We start from the raw sequence: 21,711 nt of genomic DNA on the forward strand, positions 1-21,711 counted from the left end.
AATATATATTAATTGATTTGTATTTCATGGAGTGAAATAAGTATTTGATCCCTTAGTATTCATTAGCAGTTCTGGCTTTTACAGACCAGTTAGACACTCCCAATCAACTTGTTACCTGACCTGAAGCCACCTGTTCTCACTAATCACTTGTGTGAAAAACACCTGTCCACAGAATCAGACAGATCACACAGATTTCAAGTCTCCAACATGGGTAAAACCAAAGAGCTGTCACAGGACCTCAGAGTCAGAATTGTTGACCTTCACAAAGCTGGAATGGGCTACAAAAAGATTAGTAAGGTGTTGGATGTGAAAGTAACAACTATTGGTGCAATTATCAGAAAGTTTAAAGAGTATAACATGACAATCAACAGACCTCGGCCCGGTGCTCCAAAGAAGATTTCGCCTCGTGGGGTGGCAATGATGCTGAGAACAGTCAGAAATCGTCCTGCAACCACTCGGCAGGAGTTAGCAAATGACCTGAAGGCAGCTGGGACCACAGTTTGCAAGGAAACAATTGGCAACACTTTGCGCAACAATGGATTCACATCCTGCAGTGCCCGAAAGGTACCCCTGCTGAAGAGAGCACATGTGGAGGCGCGCCTCAAGTATGCCAATGATCATTTGAAAGATGAACCAAGTTATTGGGAGAAGGTTTTGTGGTCAGACGAGACCAAAATTGAACTTTTTGGCCTCAACTCCACCCGCCATGTGTGGAGGAAGAAAAATGCTGCCTATGACCCCAAGAACACTGTGCCCACCGTCAAGCATGGAGGTGGAAGCATAATGTTTTGGGGGTGTTTCTCTGCCAAGGGTACAGGGCTACTTCACCGCATCACTGGGAAGATGGATGGAGCCATGTACCGCACAATCCTGAGGGACAACCTCCTCCCCTCTGCCAGGGATCTGAAAATGGGCCGTGGTTGGGTCTTCCAACATGATAACGACCCTAAACATACAGCAAAGGCAACAAAGGATTGGCTCAAGAAAAATCACATTAAGGTCATGGAGTGGCCCAGCCAGTCGCCAGACCTCAATCCGATCGAAAATCTATGGAGGGAGCTGAAGGTCAGAGTTGCCAAGCGACAGCCCACCAACCTTCATGATTTAGAGAGGATCTGCAAAGAAGAGTGGGCCAAAATTCCCCCTGGTGTGTGTGCTAAACTTGTGGTTAACTACAACAAACGTCTCACCGCTGTGCTTGCAAACAAAGGCTTTGCCACTAAGTATTGAGTGTGTTTGGCAAGAGGGATCAAATACTTATTTTCCTCATTGAAATACAAATTAATTAAAATATATTCTTTAAAATTATATTCTGGATTTTTGTCTTGATATTCTGTCTCTCCATGTTAGAATATATCTACCATTAAAAGTGCAGAAGGATAGTGTCTTTATTAGTGGGCAAACAAAGAAAATCAGCAAGGGATCAAATACTTCTTGGACTCACTGTAAGTCTAACTTGCTAGTCATCTCTGTAACCAGGCTAAATAATAGCAGACTGATTTCCATAGCTGTGGTGCCGAATTCTCTTTCTGATCATTTGAGATCTATTGATACACTCTCAAGGTTTATCAATAGATCTCAAGGTAGAAAGGTCTAAATGAATGGTCTAGGGGTGTCCAGAAACAGCACTAAACCGAGAGGCTAGTGAATAAGGTCCATGAGGTGCTTTGCATCTAGATGTGAGGTTATTTTACTGTAGCAGGAAATCAGCAAATACCTTCTGATTCTACATGATCAGATAAATGATCAGATACAGTTTTACCACCCTGTTATTTTGCCTTGAAATATATTAATTTGTCTTTTATGGTGGGCTTTTAAAAAGAAATCGTGCTCTCTGCTAATGTCGGCTGGTATGCGCCACCATGACGGCCCACAGGAGACACCTAGCATAGTATACCTTCAGAATAGCTTTGTTTTTAGCACTGTTACATGAATACTTCTGACTCTTATATAATAGTGTTGCTGTCCTTTCTGTGCCTTCTCGGCACAGTGTGTGATTAGCTAGTTGAAGAGATTGTAGCTGAGTTAGCTTTTAGCCTAGCACCTATTCCTCTGGTCTACCTTCCTGTTTTATTATTTTTTAACTTTATACACTCTGCAGCACTTAAATAGGTAGCAGATAAATAGGTACATATTATTAGAGTTATTAGCGTTGTTATATGAAGAACCTCATGGACTGAAAGGTTTAGTTTATTCATGTTTGTGTTGGATGAAAGGTAAATTGGATATATCAGCACCTCCCCAAGTACACTGATGGCCAGCCAAATGCAGTGTGTACACTGCAAATGTAAAATAGTACCAAAATACAGTGGTGCATGTGGACAAAGGTTTTTGGACACCTGCTCATTCATTGTTTCTTATGAAATGAAAAAAGTACATCAAAAATGAGTTTATCCTGCTGTTGTTGGAGTGACTGTCTCGACTGTCCTAGGCTTTCTACAAGATTTTGGAGCATTGCTGTGATGATTTGATTGCATTAAGCATCAAGAGTGTTGGTGAGGTCAAGATATTGAACTCCCTAACTTATACCGAACATACTGGGTGGAGCATTATCATTTCAGAGAACACAGTTCCACTGCTCCACAGCTCAATACTTGGGGGCTTTATACCCCTCTAGCTCATGCCTGGCATTAGGCAGGGTACCAATAGGTTCTGCTCCAGAGTCCTATTCTATTGGCAGTACTTTGTGTGTGTGCATGTGTGTGCACATCTGCGTCAGCAATGGGTGCAATCTAAAGTAGACGAATGCATTCATTGGAAGGGGTGTCCACAAACATTTGGACATTTGGTGTATATCTGAAAAACATTGTGATATTGCATTTCCTTCAGTCTGTATTTGCTTGTTTTAAGAATGTGATGTCTCACCTTCTTTGAGGTGTTTCTGCTCTCTCTCTCTCTCTCTGTATCTCTCTGTCTCTCACCCACCCTTCCTTTCCCCCATCTTTCTGGTGGCTTGCAGAACTTGCCATGCAATGCACGTCGGAGTCGGAGCGTGTTGCTATGGTGGTTGCTAGGGATTTAGACGGGAGTGACGTGAAAAGTCCGAATATTAAAGGTGTCCTTCTGACGCGGGGGTCTGTTTGAAGCTGCTCTGAATGAGCAATCACCACGCCGTGTTTTTATTACCCCCACCTTTCATTATCGCGTCTGCCTCTCTGGAAATATCACCATTGATTTTCAAAAACACGCCAAAGGATGCAGCGCTGGAGAGGCAGCGAGGCATGCTGAACAGCACAGACATTCCAAATCTGCCCTCCGTCTGTTGTATTTATTTATTTATTTATTTATTTATTTTTCCTGTTAACTAATTCCTATATTTACAGTTCCTCTGTGCTGGTAGCAGGCTTTACAATTGTGATGATTTGATCAGGAAGTGCTTATCAGTAGGACTTTCTTTTCCATCAGTAGCAAAAATAGCTTAGTCTTTAAAGTACTTTCCTCACCCTTTTAATGGAGTGCTATTCTGCAGGCTCGGCTTCTTGATTGTGTGCTTTCAGAATGTCCTTGGCCATGGGAGGTGAAGGAATAATTGAGCGTGCTGGAGGGAGGCGGGGGGCTGAGGCCATGGTTGCCATTGTACACAGGGTTAAAGGCAATCAGCATTAGCCAACTGTCCTCCAGAGACGTTAATGCGGGCTGGCGAGCGTGGCGTAGGGATCAGGTGGCCTCATCCCCACCCTGCACCAGCATTCATGAACTTTCAGCCTCCACAATGAAGGAATTCTCGTAAAAGACATGTGTCTCAGTTACTCATGCTCTCATGTTCTTTTCCCTCTCCTCTCTCACATTATGTGGTCTAACTCTTTTCCCTCTTTCCTCTGAGAGCAGCAGATAGTCTGACCACCACTGTTCCCATTACATGCTTGGTGTTTGATGTCAGACCTTGTCAGTTGTTTGTCTGCTAGCCAGTCTGTATGAAGATGACAATGATTAGTCTGATTTTCCCACATTTAAAGATTTGACCAGATGTTACCAGCTATAGTTGATCTAGTGCACACTGGTTTTCACTGGTTGCATTGTTGTCTTTTGTAGATATCCAGTGATCTACCAGCAGGAAGAGGAGTAGAGATCTTGAAGAGTGAGGTACTATCACAGTACATACACACACACACATGTATGGAGATTTTTTTCCAATAATACTAAACTTGGGCACTAAGGCAAACCTTCAGCAAAGTTTAAGTAGAAAACACACAGCATAAATAGGATAAAAGGCCCTCAAAAACCACCAAAACACATTATCAGGCCTCGCTGAGAACTGTCTGGGCGTGGTCTTAATATTCTAATGAACGTGCATAACTGACGGCCCTCCATCACTGGCAACGTGATGACAACATCGAGACAGAGGAGTTGCTTTTTTAGCTTTTTACTTTAAATTGCAGTTGTGGATTTAGCTGGGGGTAGCTTCGGCCATGCTGATAGGGCAGGGTACATGTGGGCAACGGACTATGGATCTCCCTGGCTACACTGCTGTGTTGGGACATCCCGTCCGTCCTGGCACCCAGTCGCTAAATTCCACAGTGAAGCAGAGAGGCGGCGGGCGCCAGGCGGAAGGGACAACAGGGCACGCTGGACAGTCGTAGGGACCTTCCCCTCCCCCGTCATGGTTTGAGCCATGTTAGCCTTGTGATTGGTCAGGATTATACCGCAGACATTTATTAGACCTTGGAAATATATTTATATACTTTGTACATTTAGAAATTCAGTAGTTGGAAAACTGAAATTTAGTTTACTACAGCTGGTAGCTTCTCCAATCCTAATGTTAAAAGGGCTTATTCATTGGATTGACCAACACACGGTACAATGGGAAAGTCCACAGAGCTTCAGATTGAAGTGTGCAGATCTAAAAGTCAAACTCAAGATTACAAGCTCACCAGTTCAAACGTTTAAAAGTTATTGGTAAGTGTAGCCACTTTGCCAATGTCTGGAAGAAGACCCCTACTGTCACCCTTGACTGAAGAATTAGTTCAGATGATCAGCAACAACCCAAGAACCACTAGGGCACAGGTCTGCCATGAGCTATAAGCTGCTGCTAGTGTCAGTGTCTACAGTCAAGTGAGTTTTAACATCACCATGGACTATTCTCTAATCTAAAATCAACCTTCAAGGTGGACTAAAGTTTGTAGCTAACCACATGGACAAAGAATAATCCAAAATCCAGATGAGACAAAGAGGAGGTTGGAGGAGTTAAGGTGAGGCATTAAACCCCCAGAATACTGTACTAGCTACCAAGCATGGTGGTGGTAGCAACATGCTCTGGAACTATTTTGCTGCCAGTGGAACTGGTGCATTGCGCAAAGTGGATGGATTAATAAGAAAGAAGGATTTCCTCAGAATTCCAACATGTGTGTAAAATGTGTGTAAAACCAGAACTGAATATGGTAATGATCTCTGTTCTGACTGGCTGTCCTGTATTGAACCTCATATTAAAAAGTTGTCAAGGCTGATATACGCCTTATATGGAGTGTGGGCAGAATAGTATGTACTGTATGCATTGAGGTCCCGTTCCCGCTATACCCCCCAACCCCCCCCCCCCCCTTTTTGGTTTTTCAATTATTGGAAAAACATTTGCAGCACGGCTGCAGTTATTAGGGATAGCTGCCAAACCGGGAATGAAAAAAGTGATTATCTGCTCACCTTATAGGCAGTTGGAGTCAACAGTGATCCATCCAGGATCTTACTAAAGAACCAATGGTCCTTTGGACAGCGATGTGTAGCCAGGAATGTCCAGCTAACTGAGGCTCATATCACATCTGTTTCTAGGATCAAGTTAAGTGGATGGTCTCAGGAGTGTTTCCTGCTGTTTTCAGGCTCATTTAGTAGACTGCTTCCTCCAGGTTTGCTCTTATACCTGAGCTTAGCATGTTGCTAAATTTGCAACTACAGTGGGATTGGTTAGTTTTCCATTTGTTTTCAGAGCGTGACTTCACCACTCTGTATGCTCCCACACATTTCAGTTTTCTTCAAATTGCAGCAATCCTTTCCTGCAGCTTTCACCAGTCTGTAAAAGGATAGTGCCGAATTCCAGTTGCACACCAGCTCTTTCTCGTTTTTGTATTAGCAACATTCACGCTAAACGACAACGCTCAGTGGGGGACTTTTTTTTACCACTTGTGGGCTTGACCACAGTGATCCCGTCACCTGTGACGTCATGTGCATACCCTCTATAAACTGCTATAGGCTAAATGTGTACGTGATAAATATTGGGAACCTGTGTTGCGTTTCTGCAGTTAAAACAAACACTGAAATGTAAAGGATGCAGGTTCTCCATGACAGGGCTTGCAAAGCAATGTTCTAGACCATTTATAGTAATATATCCATCATGTGCTCTGATCAAAACCTCTGTGGCCACTCTATAGCCATCAGATTGCCCAAATCCAAGAGTGTTCCTTAACGAGTTACTACAAATTGCAAGGGTAGTGACTGCTGGCATATAGTTGAATAAAAGTGATGGTAAATAAGCTGGGTGTTTTTTGTGTGAGGCCTGAATGGACGGAATGGTCATTTGGCAGGCTGATCAATAGCAGCCTAAATGGTAATGACCAGTCCCATCTTTGGTGCTACAGGCCCAGAGAGAGAGAGCGCGAGAGCTGCCCAGCCTGTCCATCCCCCTCCTGCTCTCAGTCTGCAGCCATTTCACACATGCACACAAACACACACGGCTAGGCTAGTTAGCCTTGGAAAAGAGAGCCCCAAAGCCCGATCAATATCTTTAGTTTTGTCTGCCTAATTGCTCATCGCTTGACATTGGCACCCGACAATACGGGAGCACGTTAGTGGGGTGATCGACTCTCTCTCCCCCTCTCTTTCCTTCTAAAACCACCTCACGCCCTGTCTCGGTCTCTGTTCGCTTCCCTTTCTCTTCCCTTCTCTCCACTTCCTCTGCTCCGTTCGCCCGTTCCGTTTCGGCTCTGGAAAACCGATCGGCCGGCAGTTGTGTCGTCGGGATGCGAGCGTCCAAAGGCTCCGGAGAGACCTGCTGCTCTCTCGCCAGGCCCGCGACGCCCTGAGCGCTCAGGTAAATCCACTTGACTAATCACCAACAGGCAGATTAGCTTCACTCTGTGTGTCTCTCTCTCTCTCTCTCTCTTCCACATTGTCTCTCTGTGTCTCTGTTGTTCTTCTTTTCCGTCTCTCTCACTCTCTTATGCCAATGAGCCGCGGAAAAATTATCTTCCTTTCTTCTTCTCCTCCTCATCTTCCTCCTCCTCCTCCTGCCTGCGTGTCTTATGATTACCTTCCACCCAGCGCGAGTGCAGCGTCGTTTTGCGTAGCACTGTATTGATTGCACTCGTCGCAAATTGCATGAATAAATGAATGCGTGAGGGGGCATTTATATTGTGCAATTATGCGTCCAAGTGCAAAGGCAAACACAAGGGTCTACGAGAGTGGAACATCGTTTGCCGCGGCTTAATAGCGCGTCGGTGAAAAAACATCTGAAATTTGCGATGATTGCGACGACGCCGGTGTTTGCATTTCATTTCGCGTCAGGAGACATTCGCGCCCATGCCCCTCCGCCCGGATTCAAATGCGGTATTGATCAGGCAGCGGCTGGGGAGTTGAAATCAAAACACTGATGCCACTCCTGAACACCTCGCATACATCCTCTCCACCACCACTCCCCCTGCATTCGCTTTTACGCCTAATAATTGTTCCAGAATTGTGAATCAAAGCAGCGTTCTCACTAATCACGAGGAACCCCTTTGCATGTCCCAGTTCCCCATAAGAAAGAGCGCTTTTCGGCACTCTTTCTGTGCGTTTTTCCCAGTCGTAGTGTGCTAATGTCATGATTTAAATGAAGTATTGATCAGTTTAGGAGGGGAGAATGGAGAGAGAGAGCGAGCGATTGTAAGGGAAAGAAAGAAAGAGAGCAGGGTTATCGGCTTGCATCGCACACCGAAAGCCAGAGCGAAAGAGATGAGCTGGGATGTTTTTCTTTTTTCTTTTTTTTTTAGGATTAACCGCAAAAAAGAAAAAGACATTCCTCTTCCTCTCCCAGTTTTTGAAGTCCTGAATCCTGCAGGAATTTGAGCAGGATGCCTAAAAGGAGGATGGAGAAACAGTACAGCGCTGTGATTCTTTTTTTTTTTTTTTTTTTTTTTTGGTGCTGTGCTTGTCAACAGAGCGCAATCAGCGACGGAGAAGGAAGCAGGGGGGCACGAGCTTGATTTAAGTGATTGAGATGAATTTGTGGATTACTCCCAGGCCTCTAATGAACGGGGCTGATTAATTGATCAGCAGGCGGATCGTTCCCGGGCCTCCGTTGTTTTTGGATAAGTGCCTTTTCCGTATGCGACAACGAAGCGGCGTCTGAGAAGCAGAAGTGCTAGAAGAAGAAGAAGAAGAAGAAGAAGAAGAAGGAAGCTGTCGGACTGAACCGGTACCAGGGTTCTGCCATCCCTCCTCTCTTTCTTCTTTCTTCACTGTCACCCGCCATCCCCTCCCACCCTCTTGTTCTCTTCCTCTCCCTCCCTCTCTCTGTCTCGCTCTCACTGGTGACAGTCTTGTGTTAATTGTTAATGAATTAATTATTCATTCATTATTTTGCGGCGTGACACAGCAGGCCTTAATGTTTACTTTGTGAAGTTTCTGCCTGCGAATGAACACTTTATGAATACTCTCAGAATACTCATGCTACTATGAATTTTGACCATTTATCCAATGCAATTCACATTTTGGTTCGCGCTCGTGCTTTATGCTCTCAATCAGTGCTTTTGCATCCGTAGACGAACAACGGACGTAAATGGCTCGATTTTGCATTTGCCTAGGAAGGATTGATTTCTGCTTATTTATTCAACGCGGAGCTGTCCTGGATGGCTGGGGGCAAGGGGGCACCTGCCGGCCAAGCCAGTCAGGGGCACCAGTCGGACAAGGAGATGCCGGCTCGGTGGCCGTGAGTCCAGGGCTAGAGCCATGGAAGGCGAATGCAGCCGGGCTCTTTGTAGTGGATTGATTTTTCTCTTCCTCTGCGCCCTGCCTCCTTTTGTGGTTCGATAGCTGGATGTCCAGGAGCAGAGGCTGTGGGAGCTGCAGAGAGAGCTGCAGGAGAGCCAGCAGGAGCTCCAGCGAGGACACAGCCGCTGCCAGCAGCTCCGCGGGGACCTCCAGGGCGCAGCGCAGCAGGCTCAGCAGCTGCAGGCTCAGGTAGGAGAATCACTGCCAGGCCCAGGCTGTGCTCAGGCCTTGGTTCTCTCTCTCTCTCTCTCTCTCTCTCTCTCTCTCTCTCTCTCTTTCTCCCTCTCTCTGTCCCTCTCTCTCTCGTCCTCCACGTTTTTGGACAGGCATCTTTTATGTGCAGTCAAATGGATCATGCTATTAGTGGAGTAACGGTTCATGAATGCAATTTCATTTTAAATATTGGGTTCACAATAGGAAAACGATGGTTTTCTAGTACTGGAGAAAACTTTGGATGTCATAGTGTATTATCGTACCCTCATAACCCACGGCTGTATGCAGCTGTTACATGTTTTGTTGAGTTCATACATTAAAAATGTTTCTAAATCCTCTATAGAAGCACAGTACTGCTTTTTCTCATGCAGAATTTCTGTTTATTTGGTTAATTGAAGATATTGAGAAATAAATTACTATTAAAATATGAACTAAAGAGAAGTAATGGCACATTGTACAGGTTATGCTTTGACAAATTCCCTCTTTTGTAGATGTTGTGTTCTAAAATGTACAGTAAAGTTTCATATTTATAGGTAATTCCATTCTTTGTTCACTTGTTTTTATTTTGGTAATCAACAACCCCTGTAATTTGAACAGGGTTGTCCAAACATTTGCCTATGATCAGGTCTATGTGTTTAATTTGTCTCATACTGAACAGTACATAGTGTGTCTTTAACGTCATATATGATCAAGTAATTGGTCGACAACATCCGTTGTGTAGGTCAAATTGTGCGAGTCACATCGATGTCCATCTAGGCCTAATGCATGTAATGCTGCTACATGCTTTTTCACACGAAGCTTCATATAAAGTGATGTGAGCGTTTCAGTTATTAAATCTAGCATGAGCCTGCCTGTTCATAAAGACTGTGAAGAAAGCCAGTTGAGGTCAAACTACTTTACAGACCCTTTCACAGTCTGTTAGCAGCTCTTGTAACTTTAGCAAAAGAGATTCTGAGGCAATAAGAAAGATGAACTGCTGCTCTCAGTGCAAAGATAATGTGACACCTGATCAGGCAGTGCTGTACCTAACCCAGACAGACCTCTGGCTTTATATAGGCCTGTTCAACAGTAACCCTGTAATGCTCCATTGACACGAATACAGGAACCCATGCTGTAATCCACAATATGAGGGACAGGTGCTCCGCAGCTGGCTGTGCTTCGTTCTGCGGTTTCCCTGTTTTACTAGGGCGAGAACTGGTACTTTTAAGACAGGTGTGCCTCCCTCTGCAGGCTCTTGCACACACAAGACCCATACAGGGCTCCAGTTATCCTGGCTTGTGGAGAAAATGAGTCCAGGCAGGATGTCTCTATTTACTGTGTTTTACCGAAGCCGTTTTGTAGCTAGACACGCTGGCAGGAGGAGCTCACAACATACAGGAGGCAAGTCCGTTGCATTGTTATCGGAGCCGCTTGCAACAGCGTGGCCGACAAAATGAGTTACAGTCTCACAGACAAAGGCAGCTATTTGACAGGTATATGTACAAAAAAATGAACATGCATGAATAAAAAAAAAATGGGCAGATACATAAACAAACAAGGCGATGGAGCCAGCCTGAGGCTTTTTTTTGCTGCGGATTTGCTGCACTACCACTTGAAAACCAGAAACCCTCCCTTTCTGAGCAAAAACGCTGACCAATCAGAGGCTGGGCTAGCGCTGTCTGTCAGCGGTGGCTGTGTCACCTGTCGCTAGGCTTCACGGCAGACTTGTGTGAGCAGAGAGAGCAAGAGAGAGAGAGAACGAGAGAGAACAAGAGAGAGAGAGAGCGGTCCGTGGTGAAGGACAGTGAAAAGTAATTCAGGCCAGTCTATCCAGCCCTCATTAAAGCCGTGAACAGGGTACAGCTCACTGGACTGAACCGTTTCTCTACAGTAGAGAAATTTCCAATGTAAAATCATTCATTTACTGTCTCCTTCTGGTCCATTTATTCCGTAATGTAGGTCTTTATGTATGAAATCATATATAATCACTTTTATATTAGAGCCCAACAAATATTGGTTGGCCAATCATATCGGATGAGATCGACAGCCGATTAATATCAGTATGAGTGAAAGATTAAAAACTAATAGAATCGCAGGACAATGGATTACAACCTTCACATTTAACCCATCCATGGCATTGAACACATACACTAGTCAATTGGGACAGTAAAAAAACACAGGAGTACTCAGGGAGCAGTTGGTGGAGGCATTTGGGGCTTAGGTGCCTTGGTCAAGGGTGCCTCAACCATGGATGTTAATGCAGGGGAAAGTGATCATTGGGTCCAGAGCCTGCTTTTCTTACTTGTAGGCCACGTCTACCACCATAAAGTGCCAATAATTACCAGTGTTTTTGTGCCATTACCAGGATCTAACCTGATGATAAGGTAAAAAAGACCTGTTAAGTGTTGTGTTGTGACCAGAAGGTTGCCAGTTTAATCCCCTGAACTGTCAGGACATAACAGAAGTGCCCTTGAGCAAGGCACCTGACCCAAGACTGCTCCCTGGATGCCATAGCTAAGGTGCAGGTAAAATCCCTGTGTGTGGAACTTTTTTTAGTATTGGTTATGTTCCAGTTTGGCTAATCTCCTCTTGAGCACTACAAAGAATTCCAGCTCAGGACCAGCTTCTTCTGGCAGCTGGTTGCAAATGGTCTAAGCTGGGTTTTTTTTTGCCCTTGCATACAGGCCATTGCATACAGGCTGGTTAACCTGTCTGCCTGAGTCTGATGGACTAGCTGGTTTACCATGCTGGCCGTCAAGTTGGCCATACTGGCTGATTGGTTTGGTAAAACTGGTCAACCGGTGTGGTCAGACTGGTGAACCACCTTGGTCATGGTGGTCAACAAGCTTTGTCACACTGGCTGACTACCAGATTGATCAACTGAATCTCAAATGGCTTTGTATTTCCTGTATAGTGGGTCTATGACTTCCACACTCAGACAGTAAACTAAATGATAAATGTGAAGTCATGCAACCTGTGACTAAATATAAATGACTTCCTTTAGACATACTGCGCACCTGGTTTTGGAGGCTTTTATCATAGGAAGTAGGGAATTAATATAAACCAGATTAAAAGCTAGTTGTGATTTGTGAGTTCAAAACCTCACAGTGGTGGATTTTGATGGCTGCACTCCTATTTGGATGAGCATGTGTAGTGGATAGGTAGCTAGTTTAATATGTTAAGGGTCTCTCTTCTGACTGCCTGCCCTGTATTGAACCTCCTTCAGAAAGCAGTCTGGTCTGAAATCCTCCTCTATCTGACTGAACTGCTGTAGCCTGAGCAGGTTTAGGAAACACATTGTAAAATATTCAAATTTCTGCTCATAAAAAGTACATACTTAAATAACAATTTACATTAAACAGTCAGGAAGGTTTGGATGAAAAAAAAATGATATGATTATGATAATAACTATGATAATCTATGGTCCTAATCTTCTAATAAACATGGTTGACATTGAGTGAATCGAGTGAAATGAGTTTTAGAAAAACTAACATTTACTGTAGTGATTGGGGCCAGGGATTGCAGCCAGGGAACACACCCACCAAATGCTAACATGACATGTTGATAAAAGATAGACATGTAAACCAACAAACAAGTGAAGTGGAGAACGGGTGAACACAAATGAGGAAACGGGCAAACAAACACGAACGGACAGACGGGCAAACGGATGGATGGAAGGATGGAAGGATGGATGGCATAATAGCACAGAGACAGACAGGTTAGCTAGTTTACTAGCTGTTGGTTATGCTGGTTGATTTAGCTCCAGCTCACTAATTTGGTTTGCTTGGAAGGCTTGGAACTCCTTGTTAAAGCTGTGTGGGCGTCACAAACCTAAGGATTTTCAGAACCGATCCGATCCAGTGGCTTGGGGCCGATCCAGGTAAATCTGAATGGATTGGGTATCAGCTCTGTTATTCCCAATCCAGTTGCGAGTGTTTGTTTTAACCATGATCGCCATCCAGTGTCCTCAAGGTGCCATTAATGGACAATATTCCCAGCTGGCAGCAGTGAGGAAGTGGATCTATTTTACAGTGGAAAATATAAGCAGAACATAATATCTGAAAACATCCATAGCTATATATACATATATAACTATAGCACTCTGTTTTACCAGCTGAAGAACCGTGTGCCTCTCTTTGTTTTTTCAAACCAGCACTGAAGAGCATATTCAGAACTGGGGCAGTGGTGGCTCAGCGGTTAGAGAACCGGGCTATTGATAACAAGGTTGTGGGTTCGATTCCCGGGCTCGGCCAGCTGCCACTGTTGAGCCCTTGAGTAAGGCCCTTTACCCTCTCAGCTCCTGCTGTGGGTGGAGTTGGCTGCTCACCGCTGTGTGTGTTTGTGTACTCACTGCCCCTAACACATGTGTGTGAGTGTGTGTTCACTACCAGATGGTTTAAATGCGGAGGACACATTTCGCTGTACAGTGACAAATACGTGCACCTTTACCTTTTAATGCTAACTTGCACACGATACAGAAAACCCAACCAAGGAGCATTCACCTTACTATAAAACAATTATTTTGCATCAGTAGTTGACTAACACCAACAGATGTCAGTCTAGAGTTTGTACCACTACACACACACACGTGATTTGACTGCAGTGTCTTAAAGGAACTGGTAGCTGAATGGTCAGGGAGGTGAGTCAGGCTGGATCATAAACACACTAGATATTAAACACACTATAAAACAGTCATTTTAAGAAAAGTACAAAACTAAATCAGTCGGTCCAGAATGTCTCATTATAGAAACTGTTACTAAAAATAAAGGAATTTTACAGGACGTTTACAGCTCATCTTATCTAAACAATGTAGCTGTATTATTTGTACAGTCAGTATTGACTGATGCTCAGCATTAAGAAACTCTTAATCGGGACATCCCTAAACAAAACACATCAGCCCGGTGACTGGTAAGCATACCACTGACACAAGCCATACCCAAGTTTAGCACATCCCAGTTCACATGAAAAACAAGACAGCTGTGGCAAAATATACAGTGGTATAAAAACGTTTGGGCACCCCTGATAATTTTTATGATTTTCCATCATAAATCATTGGCTGTTCGGATCAGCAATTTCAGTTAAATATATCATACAGCAAACGAACACAGTGTTATTTAAGAATTGAAATGAAGTATATAAGATTTACAGAAAGTTTGCAATAATTATTGGACAGCCCGCTTTAAATCACACCACAGATTTTCAGTAATATTTAGGTCTGGGGACTGAGATGGCTATTCCAGAACATTATACTTGTTCCCCTGCATGAATGCATTAGTAGATTTTGAGCAGTGTTTAGGGTTGTTGTTATGTTGAAGTATCCAGCCTCGGCACAACTTCAACTTTGTCACTGATTCTTAAACATGTTTCTCAAGAATCTGCTGATATTGACTGGAACCCATGCGACCCTCAACTTTAACAAGATTCCCAGTACCTGCACTGGCCACACAGCCTCACAGCATGATGGAACCACCACCAAACTGTACTGTGGGTAGCAAGTGTTTGTCTTGGAATGCTGTGTTCTTTTTCCGCCATGCATACCATTCCTTGTTATGTCCAAATAACTAAATTTTAGTTTCATCGGTCCACAGCACCTTATTCCAAAATATCACTGTGTTTGTCTGCTATATGATATATTTAACTGAAATTGCTGATCCGAACAACCAATGATTTATAAAGGAAAATCATCAAAATTATCAGGGGTGCCCAAACTTTTTCACACCACCGTATGATACCATGTATTTATTGGTTAATGGAAGTGCTGTTGATGCAGTACACTTTGCACATACATACTGAGAGCCCACAAGAGCAAGATTTACCTAATTAGAAAGAAAACACAAATTTGGCTTTTTTTAGGGCTTCGAGTATGTTCATCCTTTACCTGTAGTCTTTGCGATGTGTACATTTTTGGCAGTAGGCTAAAGACAACCATGAGCTTGAGATAAACCCTTAGCGCTATCCCCACATCATCACACCTGCATAAACTGTACCACATAGCCTCTGACTATTAGCATATGTAGTTAACCTATTCTGTGGAGGCACAACCCATGCTTGGAGAAGCAAATATAAGTGGGTGCAGTGGGTGAAGTACTTCTGCTTAATAATGCTTATTCAGACAGTTGAGTGTGAGATGTGCTTCATTGCTAGTACCTGTTGAGTGACAGTTCTTTGAAGTGATACGCGTTTGTGTGATGTTCTGTCTCTCCTTTGTCTCATAGCTGTGCGAAGTGAAAGGCCGGCTGGTCCAGGTGGAGGGGGAGAATGAAGCACTGCTGGGATTTAAACGTCTCCAGGCGGCCGAGGTAGCACACCCCATCTCTCTTAGTCCAGAACATCCAACAGCGTCTGCTTATCACTGCTCCCATTTCATTTTTCCCCATCAAATTTCATTGCCAACTCAAGACATATCTGACACAAAACCCACACAGTGCATGCTTTCACAAGGTATTAGAAACTCTTGCAGTACAGCCATCATTGTTACTTATGTCGAAGCATCTCTAGGTACGTCGGTCTAGACAAAAACCTGAAGTTTTGACGAACAAAGAGTGATTGTCTGCTTGGTGTCTGCTTTATTGGTTTATTGCAGGAAATTTAGTGTGAGCATAGTGGTTTCAGGTGCATCCATTGTTTTAGAATATCAGTGTTGGGGGTATTTTGGTTCAAAGGTTCAAAACTCACTTTCAGCTTTTCCTAAATATTTCTGTCTATTCCCATCTACAAATTCTAGTTCCTTAAATGTATATTAGTCAAGATTCAAGAAACACCACCTCTAGTGGTTAAGTGCTGAATACAACAAAACTGTATTTTTTATTATTTGTTTAATTTTTATTTTTTTACTCTTTGGATCTGCCTTCTGTTCCCACCCATGAGCACAAAGCACACCTCTAAAATCTGTTTTTCAGAGAGAATTAACGGCTAATCGGACTTCCCAGTAACTCTTTCTGGTATTGCAGTGGCATTTGGTCAGAGCGGACATAATATAATTATAGACATATGTTCTAATTATGATCATGATTCTATTTACTGGACCACACTGAGCCACCGACATGGCATCTGTCTTCACTGTGAACATTTAAAACAGAATATGAAAATGTCGGAGCTCCAAGTGGACCAAGGAGCTTCTACTATGATCCAAAAATCGTTGGTTTGAGTCTTGGGTCATGTTTCTTGCCATCAGAAACCGGAGTACAAGAAAGCACAATTGGCCTTGCTCTCAAAGGGGTGGCCCTTTCTCCCCACATTACTCCCAGAGTAATGTTGGTCAGCACAGGCATCTGTTAGCTGTTGTACTAAAGGTTTCTTTAAAACTGGCTCCTGAGTGATGCTGAATCAGCAGCAGTTCGAAAAATCTGGTGAAAAACATTTAGTTAAAAATTCTATAAAAAATATTTAAATTATGTAGAAACCTTTTGTGTAGAGAGTAGTTTCAAAGCAGTACTGGTGCAATATCAGTTTTTCACCAATACACATACATTTGTGGAACCATTGTACTGGCCATTTGTCAGGTGAGCCTTTCTGCATATGTGTGTATGTGTTTATCTCATATGTTCAACTCTGTTCCCCCTCTCATATGAAGCTGTGAGGTGACAGATTTGTGTTGAGGTAGTGTGATTCTCGTGGGAGCTGTGCGATATGATGGAGTTATACATAGATATGGCTGAGGGGCTGGTTAGAGGAGTCCAGGACTATCTGACGAAGCTCTGATTGTAGCTGGGAAATGAGTGCTGCAACTAGCTGATTGCCCATAAGTCACCTCCATCGAGGGTCAGTTTCAGATGTGCATGTATGTGCCCATCCCTGTGTTGTCATCTTTAGATGTCAAGTGTGTGTTGGTGCCCTGCAGGTGGAGAGGCTCAGTGAGGAACTGTGCTCTATGCGAACGACAGCTCTGCAGAAAGGCAGCAAGGAGACGCAGGAGGCTCAGAGAAGGTGTATGAGGCTGGAATCAGAGCTGTCCAAAACTCAGGCTCAGCTCAGTGACTGCCAGAACAGCACACAGGATGTCCAGAAGAGGGTAGGAACTGTTCATCACATCACAACTTACATCACAAATGAAATACTGGTGTGTGGAATAACTCCAGCCAGCAAAATCTTTTAAGCTGTTATGAAAAGTGTGACATTTTGGGCCTCAGCACCTTGGATACACAAACGTGGACATATCAATATGTACCGTAAGTAAGTGTAGTGTTAGGAGTATTCTTCTTGGTTTATGTGTGGATAGCAACGCTGTTATGAACTACATTATATACCATATATATATATATATATATATATATATATATATATATATATATATATATATATATATATATACAATACTACAGTGTCTTACAGGAGTATAACGGTACAGTTATTTACACTGAACCGTCATGGGGACACAGTTCAGTGCACGCACAGGGAATTCACAGTAAATGCCATGAGTAAATACAGTAATTTCACAAGCACTCATGCTACCAGAAACCTTGAGCTGTAAACCATTGGATTTGCATGGTATTGTGGGAACTGTAGTGGACTTTGAGTATTGCTATGGTAACTGTGGTCTTGTTTGTGCCCCTCCTCCATCATCTTTCTAACTTTTTCTCTGCCCTGTGTAGAGATACTCAGACCCTCATTTTTCTGTCTCTTTACTTTATTCCACAAAAACATTCTAGCATCCACACTGACCACTGACCACTGCTTAATTAACACACTACAAGCTGTATTATCTGCCTATACGGCACTGGATGGGAAAACTGTTACTTGCTCAATTGGATGTTCAAATGAAATGAACAGAAACCTGTTTGTTTTTCCCCAATGTACTGTACTCGTACTACAGTGCGAACCTAACTGTTACTTTCGTGTCCCATTACACCCCAAGTTTCCTGGCTGTGTATTCCAGCATATCGGATTTTGAATGGAAAAAGTTTAACTAGGAATGCAAACTAGAGTCTATTGTATTGTATTGATTATCCACTATCTCTGTAAATATAAAGGTATGACTTTATTCAAGGGTAATGTGCATCAGTTGTTTTGCCAGTGTGCTTTCTTTAATATTCATTTCACCATTTGAGTTGCTATTCAGGGATTTGTTACAGTTGTGCTTCAATTAGCAGATACATATGTTTATTATTATGTACTTTCCTACTAAGAAACATGAGTGCCTTCAGGTGAAATTGTATGAATGTGAAATGACGTACATCAATCAGCCATGACAAGTTGATGTGTTGGGCAAGCGAAAGAATGTGAGCCACTTTGAGAAGGGTCAGCTTTGTGATGGCTAGATCACTGGGTCAGGATATCTCCAAAACATCAGGCAGGTCTTATGGAGTGTTATGATATGCAGTGGTCAGTATTAAGTACATCAAGGACAAAAGTGGACCAAGGAAGGATAACTTATTAACCCGATTGATGGAGACCCCATCTCGTAATTTACAGGACTTAAAAGGAGCTACTGCTAACATCTTGGTGACTTCATAGACCCTTAACGAGTTAGGACTGATTTGGCGGCACGAGGGGGACCTGCATAATATTGTGTTTTAATTTTAAATGAAATTTGGTATTATTCACCCAATACGCAAAATATCCCCGCATTACAGTCATCAGCATACTGCACTCCAACCTCGCTGTCATTGCTTCTTGTCTTTTACAATTAAAAAGGAATCTCCTCACAATGGCACCACTCAGTGTTCTCCATTTCAACATCATTACTGTCGATTCAGATCAGCTCATTCAGCTCAGTTAAAAAGCAACGAATGCTGAAAGACCTTTTTAGAGGCGAATTTCCCATATGAATGGAGAAGCATTTCCATGTGTGATTTGACAATAAATATAACTTGTCCTTCAGAGCAGCAGGCTGAGTGAACTGTCTGAGTACCTCAAAAACACCTTTATTTCTATACATATGGCTTCCTGTTACTGTCATCCGATAACTACGAAATATATATCTAAGATATGATGCCAAAAAGCTACTTCAGACTAAGATACTGTGAGAATGTGCTTTGGAATTGTACATAATAATATTGTAGGAGCATAGCATTGAGCCTTATTCACCAACCAAGGCATTTCTTCTTAAAACTCATGTGAGTGTTTCCTTATTTGGATTTGTACAATTTACCAGGACAGTGGGGCAAAGCTGTGAACAATTCAGCAGTTTAAAAACACATCATGAATCTGATGTAGACTTTTTGTTGGGACTTTTTTTAAGAACAAATGTAAGAACATTCTTAGGAAGATCTGGCCCTGGCACCAAGAAGTTAGCAGCAGATCTTTAAGTCCTGTAGGTTGTGAGGTGGGGCCTCCATGGATCACATCAATGGGCCTTGGTTCACTGGTTGTCCTTTCATGCACCAACTTTGGTAGGTGCTGACCACTGCGTACCAGAAAACACCCAAAAGACCTACTTGATGTTTTGGAGATACTATGACCTAGTTTTTTAGACATCACAAAAATGTGGTCCATGTCGAAGTGGTTCAGATTCTTATGCTTGCCAATGTTTCTTGCTTTTAGCCCTTGACAGATAATGAAATGTTTTTCAATTCACCTGTCAGTGGTGCTAATGTTATGGCTCATCAGTGTAAATATAATCTCTGTAACATATGAATAAATAAAAATATTGAGTTTCGGTCACGTAGCCCATGTGTGAAAATAGCCATACACACTGTTGAATAATATTAAATTTTATATATTATTTTATATATTATATTTTATATATTTATATATTTAATATTAATTCTACTTAAGTTCTCACACGTCAGGGAAAAAGAAACAGCACAATATATTATGGCCTCATAATGTACTGGGAGTTGAAGCAACACTCATCTTATTGAGCATGACGGCTCCAAAGAGCTGCGTTTTTAGCTTTGTGCTATTATATTGTTAAGACAGTCCGGAAGAAAGACCCAGCCAAGGCCCTCAAATTTGGCCTTAGAAACATTGCAGTATATCTGTTCATACCGTGAGAAAAGTGTTGTTTCCAAGATATTGTTTTATGTCCACTTCTGGCAATAGCTGCATAAAAATGTGGAAAGGAACCACATGTTTTTCACATACCGTAGGCCTCTGACCCCTGTGTTAGGTAGAACTCCATTCTCGAACTCCAGTCTGACAAAAACAATACCTTTGCTGACAGTGATACCAGCAATCTATATTTAAAGACTAGTGCCCATAGGTAGCGCCTAAACAGGCATCAGTACCTGCACAAGCTTACAAAGACCACTAAATGAATATAATAAATGATTGTAATAAATAAATATACCAATAACATATTGGCTACCGATATATCATGCACCCCAAGAAGCAGTTGTTTATTTTCTCTCCGGGCTCTCCTCCAGCCCCAAAGTGATAAATGACGGCTCAAGTTCATCCATCATCTCTATGTCTGGGTAGCTTGATTTGATGCAGTTTCTTTTTTCAAAGCTTCTCAAACATTAAAGTTTCTCTCAGCTTACCAGACGTCTGGCAGAAGCATTCAGTTGTTCACACGTAGCAGTTAATTTTCTTTAACGTCATGACATGCAGCATTGTTCCATTGTGTGACTGCAGTTTTGTGAGTGTTCTGAATCACCTCATAGATCTGGGGGCGATTTCCCAAAAGTGTGTTAAGAAATAAATTCTTCATAGATGTGCTTTTTTATTCATACTTAAGAGAAAATAAATTGTTATTCTTCAAAAAATCTTCAAACATTTTTTAAGAACAATTCATAAGAGCAATGGGTATTCTAAAAACAATATGTATGTTTACACAGATTTTGTTAACCTAACAGTGTCCTTACACTTGTCTGTAAGAGTTTAGAAGAGTTTCCTCCATCATGACTAGTTCTTAGTTTTAGATTTTTGTTTTTCAAACTTTGAGTTTTCCCTCCGTTTCTTCTCCTTTGCACGGATCTTACTGAATAATAACCATTAAAAATGCATATAGAATACATAAACGTGTAATTAAGAGATGGAGCAAATCTGAAATGGGATGTTCTAGTCACCTAATACAGTCCAATCGACAATGTCTCACTAGTCTCATCTGGGCCAAGGGTGCTTATTCACACTATTAGGTACAAACAAGTACAAACCCCTACAAACCCACGCCCCCTTGTTCATTTTTGAAACACCCAATGAATGTCCAAACACAAGAAAAGTGTGTTTGGACATTCATTGGGTGTTTCAAAAATGAACAAGGGGGCGTGGGTTTGTAGGGGTTTGTACTTGTTTGTACCTAATAGTGGGAATAAGTGGACACAACGCTCCTATTGGCTAAGCACTGAATAGAAGACCTTGCATGTTAAATTAAACTACTGACGTATTTAGGAAGTGACCGAGTAATCAAGCAGTCACGCTTTGATTTACAGTGGTTGGGACCAATTTCATAATACATTTCTGGAATATTTAACATGTCTGGAGACACATCTGGACTTTCTGGAAGTCCTAGATACGTCACTGATTGTGTATATTTATAGTCATCTCGCCAGCAGTGGCAGCTCTATACCAAGGCTCTCAAGGTTGTCACACAGCATCCAATCATATCATGCTTAATTTGAAATAACACTTTGTAAAAACCCCAAATCAGGAGAAGGAGAACACCTCCTTAACTTTTAATAGAAG

The 21,711-nt window shown here is 42.5% G+C and overlaps 1 protein-coding gene across 8 annotated transcripts in view; it reads left to right on the forward strand.

The window, feature by feature from the left end:
• Positions 1-21,711, forward strand: part of pmfbp1 (polyamine modulated factor 1 binding protein 1) — a 235,203-nt gene that overhangs the window by 116,247 nt on the left and 97,245 nt on the right. For 7 of the 8 annotated variants that reach the window (XM_072660358.1, XM_072660363.1, XM_072660364.1 and 4 more), the window contains 5 exons: positions 4,033-4,083; positions 6,932-7,015; positions 8,995-9,141; positions 15,360-15,443; positions 16,985-17,155. In XM_072660358.1, coding sequence (XP_072516459.1) covers positions 4,033-4,083; positions 6,932-7,015; positions 8,995-9,141; positions 15,360-15,443; positions 16,985-17,155 — 537 coding nt within the window. The remainder of the gene's footprint in view (positions 1-4,032; positions 4,084-6,931; positions 7,016-8,994; positions 9,142-15,359; positions 15,444-16,984; positions 17,156-21,711) is intronic. The other variant, XM_072660366.1, reaches the window with a different exon arrangement.

The sequence above is a fragment of the Salminus brasiliensis genome, chromosome 17 (assembly GCF_030463535.1).
Source record: "Salminus brasiliensis chromosome 17, fSalBra1.hap2, whole genome shotgun sequence".
Classification (NCBI taxonomy): Eukaryota; Metazoa; Chordata; class Actinopteri; order Characiformes; family Bryconidae; genus Salminus; species Salminus brasiliensis.